The 12,506-nt window shown below is 35.2% G+C and overlaps 1 protein-coding gene across 4 annotated transcripts in view; it reads left to right on the top strand.

Annotated features, from left to right (window-relative positions):
- Window positions 1–12,500, top strand: part of LOC107671338 (sodium bicarbonate transporter-like protein 11) — a 53,231-nt gene extending 40,731 nt beyond the window's left edge. For all 4 annotated transcript variants that reach the window (XM_016464230.1, XM_016464228.1, XM_016464229.1 and 1 more), the window contains 7 exons: window positions 3,926–4,151; window positions 4,257–4,363; window positions 6,021–6,186; window positions 7,660–7,833; window positions 7,964–8,159; window positions 9,425–9,594; window positions 11,509–12,500. In XM_016464230.1, the coding sequence (XP_016319716.1) occupies window positions 3,926–4,151; window positions 4,257–4,363; window positions 6,021–6,186; window positions 7,660–7,833; window positions 7,964–8,159; window positions 9,425–9,594; window positions 11,509–11,575 (1,106 nt within the window). In that variant the 3' untranslated portion in view covers window positions 11,576–12,500. The remainder of the gene's footprint in view (window positions 1–3,925; window positions 4,152–4,256; window positions 4,364–6,020; window positions 6,187–7,659; window positions 7,834–7,963; window positions 8,160–9,424; window positions 9,595–11,508) is intronic.
- Window positions 12,501–12,506: the final 6 nt, after the last annotated feature.

Here is a 12,506-nt window from a genome sequence, read left to right as displayed (position 1 = left end):
AGTCAAAGAAATGTCTAAAGTCGTCTAATATGATGTCTCTAGGTCAAAAGCAGCTGCATGAATTTGACACAGAAATGTAAACATCAACAAAACACAATGCAACCGTTTAGAGGTCATTTCCGGCTAATGATGTCACAGAATTTACCGGTATTTTTAAAGTGATGTGTGAATGGTGCTTTACTGGTAAAAAAGACGGAACATCATTGTCTGTGTGAACAGTGCATTTTTGTATTTACCGGTAAAGTCTTTCTGGTAATTTTACGGCAATTTACTGGTATTACTGTGTCAAAGGGGCTAATGTTTCAAATATTTAACACCTTACAGTTGCTGAAAAATATTTTTAGGTGACAGCTTCCCCATGTGACTGGCCTTACTTAGAACCACACACACAAGCCATTTTGCAGTGCCTTGTCTTTATTGAACAAATGTGTTAAACAATCAAGATAACTTCTATAATACTGACCTCTTGAAAAGAAGGTAATTGGACTCAGCTGTGGGTTTGACCTGCCATCCTGAATGGAAAGCAGCATGTTAGTTGTTCTTCAGCAAACAATTGTGCTCAAGAGCAATCTAGTCTGATCAAAAGGGACTTCAGGAAACCTCAAAAAAAGAACTCATATAGCTCAATGTTTGCAAAGGATTTCGGAAGATTTATGCCTAGAGTCAGGCAGATTAGCACCATCAGTTCAGGACCATTGCTGTGTTTCCTAGAAGACGAAGCCAGTCTGATGTGTGCTGAAACCGCTTCAATAAATAGAAAACAAGCGTCACTTGCCTTTAAAATAAAACAAGCCTTCCCTAAAAACTGCTGTGCTACAAATACTTTACCAGTTGCAAGGAGAAACCGTTGCATCTCTAAAGAAGTGACACTGAACCAGAGATGTAGCTAATAAATAAATATATACTGTACAAATGATTAATTATGAACCTATTTAATCAGTAATGCACCACAAAATTAAAGTAACATAATGTGATTACTTTTGAATTATTTTTGAATTGCTTTTTAAATTGCCACATATGCAATAAGGTCACATATTCCAATAGACACATAAAGAAAAATAACTCTTCTGTTAAAAACTTACCTGTCTTATCAGGAAAATGGTAATAATGGAAAAATAAACTATTAAAACTTAAATTAATAATTGTAAAAAATATATATTTTTTAATAGTGACCAACATAATGCATTTTGATAGTGGTGTCATTTGCACTTGAGAGAGTTGGATTTTTTAATATACTTAAAATAAATGAAAAGAACAAAACTCTCCGTACCATTGCCAAAACATCATTGCGGCTGTGAAGGATTGTGGGTGAGTGTAATGATATGGGGCTGTTTTGCTGCCTCAGGGTCTGGAAGGCTTGGAGTCACTGAGGGACCAACGAATTCCTAGTTATATCAGGAGCAGAATGTCAGAGAGTCTGTTTGTGATCTGAAACTCAAAAGAAGTTGGGTCATTCAACATGACAATGATCCAAAACACAGGAGTAAATCAACAACAGAACGCTTCGAACAAAAGAAATTCAGCACTTCACAATGGCCAAATTAGAGTCCTGACCCCACTTCCTTTGAAACGCTCTGCTGTGATGTGAAACAGGCCGTTCAAGAAAGACATCCCAAAAATGTGCATGAACCGAAACAATGTGCATGTGTTATCAGCAAAAAGCAATGGTTGATGTTATTGGCAGTAAACAAGATTCCACAAAAATTCCGTCAATAATTGTGACTGTTTACACCAGGGGTGCCCAAACTCGGTCCTGGAGGGCCGGTGTCCTGCAGAGTTTAGCTCCAGCTTGCCTCAACACACCTGCTTGGAAGTTTCTAGTATGCCTAGTAAGACCTTGATTAGCTGCTTCAGGTGTGTTTGATTAGGGTTGGAGCTAAACTCTGCAGGACACCGGCCCTCCAGGACCGAGTGTGGGCACCCCTGGTTTAAACCAATTATTCAATAAAGATGTGGCGCAGGAAAAATGTTACGCTTTGGAAGACATTCATGCTGACGCCTTCAAAACGTACACACAACAAACGTAAAAGATGGTTTTAGACTGTACTTTTTAAGCAGTCTTACCAGTACAATTGAAAATAATATAAATTATATAACAAATAAATCATAATTAATATTTTGAATTATTACAATTATGAATAAATAAGATGTGATTATTATTAAAAAAATTTGTAGTAATCATTACATTTGCTAATTATATTAATTGTTGCATTGCCTGAGAGGTGTTTTTTCCATCAATAATCATAATCAACAAGCATTGGTTGATTCTATTGGCTGTAAACAAGATTCTACAAAATTCCATCAATAATCATGATTGTTTAAACCAATTCTTCAATAAAGATGGCACAGAGAAAATGTTACTTTAAAAGTCTGTCACTTTCAATTAGGGCTAAAAAATTTATCAATGCTATAGTGTTTTATATCGTTCGGTATCGATAATTATTGACATTTTTTATAACCTTTTTTAAAACAAAGAGAAATAGAAAAACATTTTCAAATGTAACCACTGTATTTTTAAATTAACCCAATTTATTGAGACAAACAACAAATATTTTTTTGTTTTAACAGTTAAACACACAATAAAAATTAAACAAATATCTAATTTCTAATGTTTTATATGCAGATTAAATAGGTTTCAAGGAATCTTTTGGCTTGTCTCCCGAGGCCACAGGAGGGCGCAATGAGCAAAATAATGCAGCACATTTAAATTGTCAACGCAAAGAAATAACTGTCTATAAAAAAACGTGCATTACGTCTAAATTAACTCATATTAATCAAATGTAATTTCGTAAATTGCATAAACAATTATGAACAAAACAGCATCATGTATTTATGCATTGCTTAATCCAAAGAGCCGAGTCGCCATTAATGCAGATTGCATTTAAAAACATAAGAGATGCAGTGAAAAGGAATAAACCTCCACAAATTTGCGACGTTTTTTCTAAAAGTTTAAACTGTTTTAACTTTGCATGGCTACATCTCTTGTGTGAGACGTGAGTGCAGCAGTCTGTCCGTCTAAAAAGTGCGCTGAATATGCATCTTGTGTGAATGGCTTGGTTTCGGTTTTCAACTAATCAAGATCTTCTCCGCACTGAGCTTCTATATTTCTCTAATATTTTGAATGCATAACACAGCAGCGGCGCATCTCGTGGGCTAGACTAAACATTAAAATGCAACAACATCACTTACATCATTATCACTGATGACGCTCCCTGATGCACACCTAACATTCAAATGCAATTGTTTATTTTAAATTCGACTAATATTCATTTTTTTATTCACAATCTCCTCATCACAGGCAAGCATAGCACTCAATTCAGCATGTGTTCGTGTTTGTGTGTGCTGTCTGCGTCACTCATAGCACGTGCCTATATCGTGCGCTATATCAAAAAGTTTTTATATCGTTATCGAAGAAGGTGTACCGTCGATAAATATCAATACCGTTTTATTGCCCAGGCCTACTTTCAATACTTCTACACATTACATACGGTAAACATGGATTTCAGACTTGCAGTATTATATACTGTATTTTTTTAAAGCAGTCTTGCCAGTACAATGGCAAAGACTCTTTATCTTAGAAAATAAAATAAATAATTTGTATTTCATGTTTTTTTTTTTTTATTTATGCAATTTAGTAGTGTGAAAGTATTTTTAATAGTAGTCCTCACAATGTTTGGCAACAATTTTACTTGAGCCAATTGTGTTTTTCCATCAATAATTGAAATCATTTAAACCAATTATTTCATGAAGACGTGGTACAGAAGAAAAATGTTATGCTTTGAAAGTTCTTATTGATGATTGAAAAACATTTACACAATGCATATAGTAAATGCTGATTTTTGACATACTGTATACTGTACATTCATTTTGACCTATTCTTACAGTATATAAATAGTGATACCTTATGTTGATATCTCTTTTACAGTCTTTCATGAGTACTACCATGCTCCCACTTTGGCCAATGGGAGTGCGGCGGAGCTGAATCGCATCAGTGGAAGTTTACATTTAGGGGAACTGAACCTAACAGAGACAGGGCCCGTGACTCTCCCAGAATCCTTCATTCTGTGCACGCGGGCACGGCCTCTTCTCTTTCTTCTCCTCATGCTGGGCACACTGTGGGTGGGATACACACTGTACCAGTTCAGGAGGAGGTGAGGAGCTCTCCCTGTCTCACACACACACACACACACTGATGGGGATTTTAAAGAGTGCTAGAAGACTGTTTTGACACCCCCATCTTTCATTTTTCCTGGCAGTCCGTTTCTGCATGTGAAGATGAGAGAGATTCTGTCCGACTGTGCTCTGCCTATCTCAGTGCTTGTCTTCTCTTATGTGGGATCATACGTCTTCAACGACATTGCCTGTGAGTCACTATATGTGTTCATGTTGCACACACAGAGACACTAACATATACATGTGCAAACATTACAGCTCTTCAATACAGTTTTCCATTTGATGATTGGTCATTTATATCCAAAACATTTGACAAGTACAATATGTGTCACTCAAAAAAAAAAAAAAAATTTTTGTTTTAACCTTCTTAAATTTTCCAGAAACTATGTTGAACCTTTTCTGGAATTAGTTAGTTTTATTTATTTTTTTTATTTTTTTTGTATTTGCATTTCTTACTATTATTAATTAGATCTATTTTATATTAATTATATTATTTAAATGCTCATTTAACATTTGTTTGTGTTTTTATTATTATTATTATTTTTACACAAAATGTGTTTCCTTATATTATTTTAATATTTATTATATCGTATTATTTATATTATTTCTCATTGTACTAATATTTATGATTAGTGTTTTGTTTGTAGTGTTATTTTTTATATTAGTTATATTAGATTATATTAGATCTTTTTATCATTATTACTTATTAATGTTTTTTTTTTTTGCTATTGTTATTTTTTTATTTGACATGAAACATTCTTTATCATTTACATTAGGTTATTTTTGTATTCATTATACTATTTCACTTCGTATTAGTCATTCAGTATTAAAGTTTTTTTGTTTTAATCATAATAGTATTTAAAACTGTGAAAAGTGAAAAATGTGAGTTCATTTATGGTATAATTTAAGCAGAGAAAAATCAAAACACTCATAATGATAAAACTGTTTTACTATGCAAATTTTTTAATCATATTGGGGGATTATCTTCAATATGTCAAAATGCAGCATTTAAGCAGCAATTTTGAAATTACATGCAAATAGCAGAAAAGATTCCGTACTGAGAATCAGTTCAATTTTGGCTCAGTCTGTGTCCAAGAAGGCTTGCCAAAATGTACACCCCTACCAACACTTAGACATTCTCACACACACACACACACTGCCTGTACTCTCCTTCTCTTACTGCCAGCATATTACAGCAAAGCCACTCACTCCGACTATCACTACATTATTCCTCCAACTCCTCTGTCATCAGTTCGGTGTGGGAGTTTAACTTGGTTATCAGAGTGAGATTTTACTTCTTACCTCAGGCTCTTTAAACGTTCACTCAGCACTCCAATGCTGCAGTCAAGAGGATCATATTCGAAATGAGATCAAATCACAGCCTCTCAAAAAAGGCCTGCTTTTGCAGGAAATGGCCAAACAGTCCAAAACTTTGCTGTAGTGTTGTGTGCTATATATAGTCCCCAAATTTATTTGTATTTTATTTCATATCCTGCCCAATGTTTTCTTCCAAATAATGTGTAAATTCAGGGCCACTTCACACTTCATGTGGGAAAAAATAAACATTGGGTAGCATTTTTGTAATTAACTTACTGTATAAGAATTTAATAGGTAGCAAATTATATGCAGGTACACTCACATACCTTCCTATGAACATATAAATGAGTAACTAATCACATTTTCCTGTAGATGTAAGTGTAAGTATGTAAGTACTCTTTATAATTGTGCTACTGTTACTACTGGTGATTGCAAGAAATAATCCATGAGGAAAATTATTGATGACTGTTGGATGACTGCTGGAGGGACTGTTTGTGTTCTGAGGTTCACTGTTATTTGTTCTCTTCCAGTGCCAGTGTTTAACTTCCATGAAGGTCCGGTGTTTCAAATAGCCCCGCTGGATAAGCTGAGCAGAGCGAGTGTTCTGAGTGCAATGGGTCTGGGCTTCCTCCTGTTTCTCCTCATCTTCATCGACCAGAACATCGTCGTTTCTCTCACAAATGCGCCTGAAAACAGGTTCTTTTTTTTTTAAATTAGTCTCAGCTAAACTTGTGTTTTGAGATCCTATCCCACTCATACATGTGGCTTCATTACAGAAAACTACAGATTATTAAAATGATTAATGATAAAATGAACTTCACCTAAACATTAACCTAACCAGGCACAATGTAATAAGTGACAAGCTGCCTATTTCATGTTGAAGAGTGTTTTCACTGGCTGTGATTTATAGCATCCTACACTCATTTATTTTCAAAGAGCAACAAATGAGCAACACAACATGGTTAATCTTTATGCAAATTATCATTACCATAATGAGGGCTAAGCAAGTTAGCAAAGGAAAAACTTAAAACGGAAGGGAAGTGTTTCATTTGACCCCCTAACTTTAATAATATAATGTGATGTGTCATTTAAAATAATATTAATGAACATATTTTCATGATTAAAACGGTAAGCAATTTATTTATTTGGAATTTCTAATAGGGCACTGAACACAGTACTCATAAATAATTGTCTCAGCTAGAGGAATCACTTTGGGGTCCAAGATGCACACACTACTATAATGTTTTTACACAAATATTGTGAAATATTATTGCAGTTTAAAATAACAGTTTTCTTTTTTAATACATTTTCTACAGCTACACATGAAATCATTCTAATCTGCTGATTTGATGCTCACAAAAAAATAAATAAATAAAAATCAGCATACTTTGATGTAGAGGTCTGCATTCCTGCGGCTCTCCCGCGGGACCGGACTTAAAGGTTAAACGAATTGTATCCTGACAAGATGAATAAAAATAAGAAATACAATTTTTGTACAACATTTTTATTTTCTCTGACACTTTTTTCCTACTGTGTTGCATAAAATATTAAATTAATTTTGTCTTAAGATAATGCATATAAATTCAAGTCTCTTGACAAGGTGAATAAAATAATACAATTTTTCGGGAAGAAAATTATTCTAAGCGGACAGCGGGTGAACAAAGAGTGAATATATAGCGGGAGTGGGTGGGTGCGGAATAGAACCTTGCGGGAGTGGGACTAAAAAAAACAGTCACGCGCAGACCTCTACTTTGATGAATAGAAATTAAATGAAAAAAAAACAGCATTTATTAGAAATGGATCTTTTTTGATATTGTAAATGTCTTTACCGTCACTTTTGATCAGTTGCATCCTTGCCAAATAGCATTATTAATAAAAAAATAAAAAAAATTGTTAATTTTAATTAATTAAAAAAAAGGTACAGACCCCAAACTTTTGAACTGTAGGTTATTGCATGACAACATGAAGCCCAATTCACACTGAAACCTCATTGGTCCTGCTCTACCTAGCTGCATATTAAACATAAAATATATTATGATTGGCTTTCAGCATTGACATAAAAATGACACATCGCTAGAAACTGGACGCTTTGCCCCTGAAGGGTCAGATTGTATATTGGTCTTGGTCGCTGTTGAACACTGTTGAGTCGTGACTGTGTGTGTGCCACAGGTTACTGAAGGGCACGGCGTATCACTGGGACCTGACTCTGTCTGGCTTGATTAATATTTTGATGTCTGTGCTGGGCTTGCCGTGGATGCATGCTGCATTCCCGCACTCCACTCTGCACGTCAGACAGCTAGCCATCGTGGAGGAAAGGGTGGAGGGAGGACACCTCTACGAGACGTGAGCCCACACCAAAAACAATTACACTCGCAATCAATCTGTGAAGCACAAACGTCATTCTAGTAGCTATTGGCACACTGTGCTTGGTTTTAAATGACTCCTCTGTGTGTGTACATGTGCGTGTGTGTAGTATAGTGAGTGTGAAGGAGACGCGGGTGACCTCGCTCGTGGCTAACATCCTGATAGGTGTGAGCTTGTTTCTGCTGCCGGTGCCCCTGCAGTGGATTCCTAAGCCTGTGCTCTATGGGCTCTTCCTCCACATCGCTCTCACATCCATTGACGGCAATCAAATGTGCGACCGCATGGCTCTGCTACTCAAAGAACAAGTAAGTGTGTGCGCGCGTGCGTCTTTGATGAAAACAAAGGCAAATAAAAGTCATAGGTGTTGTACAAATAAGAACACAGAAGAGAGAGAGAGAGAGGAGCACCCGCTGTGCAAATAAAGCATCAGAGCGCTCTCTACCTGTCATGGATGTAAATGTCTTTGTACCAAGTGATGCATTTTGTGGCTGGATGCTTTGTGCATTTTTGCTGATCGGATAGCTAAGTATAAATGCCCTCAAGAAGCATTTGAGATGGATCAGGAGGTGGTATGAGATGCATATGAGATATTACACAAAGCTATAAAAGTCTTCAAAACAAAAGATCCAATACAAATTGGCAGAAAATATTAAGCACTTCCCAAAAGCAGAATGATTTAGCAAAATGATTTTTGATTTGACCCAAATTGTTTGATATTTCTATTAACTTTTAACCTCTTAAAACTATTTTTCTTAACTATTAAGTTAATATACGTTTTAGTGCTGTCAAACGATTAATCGCATCCAAAATAAAAGTTTTTGTTCACATAATATATGTGTGTGTTCTGTGTATATTTATTATGTATATATTAAATACACACACATAAAGTATATATTTTGAAAATATTTACATGTATATATTTATATTCATATAATTTATACTATATTTAATATATAAACATATAAACAAATTTCTTAAAATTATCAAGGTTGAAAGCTGTTTTTACCAGGATTATTTGATGTATAGAGAGTTCAAAAGAACAGCATTTATTTGAAATAGAAATCTTTTGTTACATTATAAATGTTTTTATAAATGCCTCGCTGAATAAAAGCAGGCCCCAAACCTTTGAACAGTAATGTATTTCGTTTTAACTTGTTTTTTAAGCATAACACGTACATACTAGATATTATTAAATTATTAATTAAATATATTAATATATTAAACACACTTGTTGATCTCATTAATAAGCTAGACTTGAACAAGTAATCGTAGATGAGACACAAGGCTGTAGCAACCACAAACTTAAACACTGTTTGCCCTATGGGATTAAAAGAGTAGAAAAATCTGGACATGTAATCATGGACTTGATCTCCATTCATTTGCATATAGCCCAGCAATAGATCTGATTTATATCCGTATTGTGGAGACTCGTGTATGTGACCAGTGTCCATACTGTGACCGAATCCCATCAGTCAAGATGCTCAGGGTTATACAGTTGTATTTATCTGCATTATGACAGCTATATACTATCTTTCTTTCTTTTCTTTATCTCTCTTTCACTCTTTCTCAGAGGTCCTACCCTCCCACTCACTACATCCGCAAGGTGCCGCAGAGGAAGATCCATTACTTCACTTTCCTTCAGATGGTGCAGCTGCTTTTTCTGTGTGCGTTTGGGATGTACCCTCTCCCGTATATGAAGATGATCTTTCCTCTGCTAATGTTTATCCTCATACCCATCAGGTGAGTACTGAAATGCCTTTAGCTCCCGTCTGTTATGTAGTGTGTGATTTGCTGTGCACGTGCATGCGTAAAATATTGCAAATATTGTGAATACTATATTTTTGGGTAGTCACAGAACATGATATTTTACAACCTAAACTTATCTTATCTGGTTAAAACAAACAAAAAACATCAGGGCCCGTATGTATAAAACTTCTCAGAAATGCTCTTAAGAATAGTCTTAAGCTTTGACTCAAGTGTCAAAAAATTCTTAGTAAAAAGTAGGACTTTTCTAAGAGTAGGAGACTTTTATAAAGAAGCTAAAAGCAGCTTTCAGTAAAGTCTAAGACTGATTCTTAAGTGTTGACTGAGGTGACACTTAAGTGTTGTGAACTAAGGACTACAATGATGTCAACACAAAATGGCCGACCTCGACCTCTGAATCAGCCAATAGTGAGCCTGCTCATGTAAAGTCACAGCAGCACAACACCAATCATTTAATGTAACTACAATAAAATCATTTAATTAAGACTGAAATATTTTAATTTAAATGTATTTTTAAATGCTTTGCATTGTGCAAAATTATCACAAATTATTACTAATGCTTTGTTTAATGGTATGTCTCCTCATTTACAGTTAGAGCAATGATGTGAACATGAGTTCAATCAGTGGCTCCAACAACTCCATGAAAGCCCACAATCCTCATAAAAGTGGCTTGTTTTTGCAATATGGTTTGGCGGTCAGTTGGAAAGTTAATTAATTGCCATATAGTAGTGGCCAAAAGTGAGGTCCAGCCTAGGAAATTTCACCCTTAATTAAAAAATAAATAAATAAATGAATGTTCAAGATTTTGTAAGCATATTGCATAGTTGCTTAGAGTCAGTTGTTTTATTTGTGACAATAATGCAATGAAACATGCCAAATTGTGCAGTCATAATTTTTGGCATGCTGTCATACAAAGAAATTATGAACACATGCAAAAACAAGAGGACCAATGAAATGTAAATAACGTATGTTGTAGTCAATGTGCCAATGTTGCCAATTTAGTGATTTTGTCACTAGATTTAGTGACTTCCGCATCCCTTTAGAGACTTTTTTCAAAAACCTAGCAACAAAATAAATTTCTTGGACAAACGTTATCTACATTCCGAGACTCTCCCATGACGTCATAAAGGGGAGTTCACCTACTTTCATTTCTGCTGTTAGAGCATTGACTTGTTGAGTGGAAGAGGTTATTACATTTTTTACTTTATCAGTTAAAGTTTTTATCAAAAAAGACTTTGTATCGTTTTATCAACTCCATATTATCATATAAGTCCAATATATTTTCACTGGAAAGTGTTTGTCGTCTCCTCTTTGCTGCCATCTTATTACTTCTAACTAGGTTAGGAGACCTCTCCAGCTCTCTTAAATAATTTAGGAGCTGAGACCTCTTTTAACACTTAGGAACCTTTATGAATCACTCTTATTCTTAAGTCTAGGAATAAGAGTAAAATTACGTCATTCTTAGAATTTTGACACACTTAAGACTAAACTTTTACTTTGAGCGGCTTTATACATACGGCCCCTGGTATTTTAAGAGACTTACTGACCTTACTGACCAGGTCAGTCATGTCCTATTTTATGTTATTAATTGTTTTTTTCCCGCATGTTGGTTGCTCCACGTGATTTTGTTTGTTGCACCACATAATTTGTTAGCAAAAAATATTTCAAATATTATTAAAAATTGAAGCACTTTTGTGATTTCCTTTTCAATAATTATATAATTAAATTTCTTAATGCATAATTATTCATTAATAAATAATTATAAAAATGTCATTAAAAATGCATTTCTTAATAAAAAAATATAAAACAAATAAAAGTCAAATATATATTTTCTTAATTATCTGTTTGTATGTAATTAACATAATTGATGTAATATTGTCTCTGTTTTAGGAACTATCTGCTGCCCAGGATCATCGAGGCTAAGTACCTGGACATTATGGATGCACAGCGCATGTAAACGCATGCACACTGAGCCTCTGAGCAAAGGACTCTGGGAATTGTATTTCTGAAATGCAAAACTCTGGGAGGAAAAACAAACTGATTCTAGTGTTTAACAGCAGACATTCTGGTGAAGCACTGAACGAGTAAGAGAGAGATTAGAAAAGAAGGGTATTTGAAGACAGAACCAGAGAGGGTGAGGATGAGATGCCTGTTCAAAACAGAGTAGAATGACAGACCGCTGTCTGACTGTTTGACTATTGACCTTGGTCAGTCACTGCTTCTCTCATGATCTAAATAGTACACCAAAGCCCCCCACCCCCCCTCTCTCTAGTCTATTCTGATGTATCCATGCATCACAAACACTTGATTTATGAGACGTAGGAAACCATGTATTCTCGACAACTGTGCCATGACTAAATTACACAAGTGTTTACTCCATCTCCGACCATAGTGTTCTCAACACAAATACAGCTGTTGAACAAGAGACTGACCTGAATCTGTAGCAATACCTCTTAATGCTGAACGTTGATGCTTACACACACACCCAGTGCAAAACTTCTCATACATCAAGTAAAAAAGCTGTCGATGGCAGATTTTCCAGCTCATTTTGGTACATATCAGTGCAAATAAGTAATAACGAAGTGAGCATGGACCAAAAGAATACACACACCTTAGGAAACTGTGTCTCATAGCAATACAGTGGATTATTAGAGGCTATCAATATTTTAGAGTTTTCTAAAGAGAGTTTTCTTTCGAGGTAATAGACTTCTAGTTTGGAGACCCACTGATGTGTAGAGAATGTATTCTAAGCGCTGGGGTTTCAGGGAAACGGAGAAAAACAAGCAGCATTTCTGCGGACCTTACTCACTGCTGAATGGACTCTGACATTTAAGCTTTGCACATCACAGGACACCACATCTGTGTACTTTCCCCAGTCACACACACAC

Source organism: Sinocyclocheilus anshuiensis, unplaced genomic scaffold (genome assembly GCF_001515605.1).
Source record: "Sinocyclocheilus anshuiensis isolate Anshui unplaced genomic scaffold, SAMN03320099.WGS_v1.1 scaffold3245, whole genome shotgun sequence".
In the NCBI taxonomy this organism is placed as follows: Eukaryota; Metazoa; Chordata; class Actinopteri; order Cypriniformes; family Cyprinidae; genus Sinocyclocheilus; species Sinocyclocheilus anshuiensis.
This window is presented reverse-complemented; position numbering and strand designations above follow the sequence as displayed.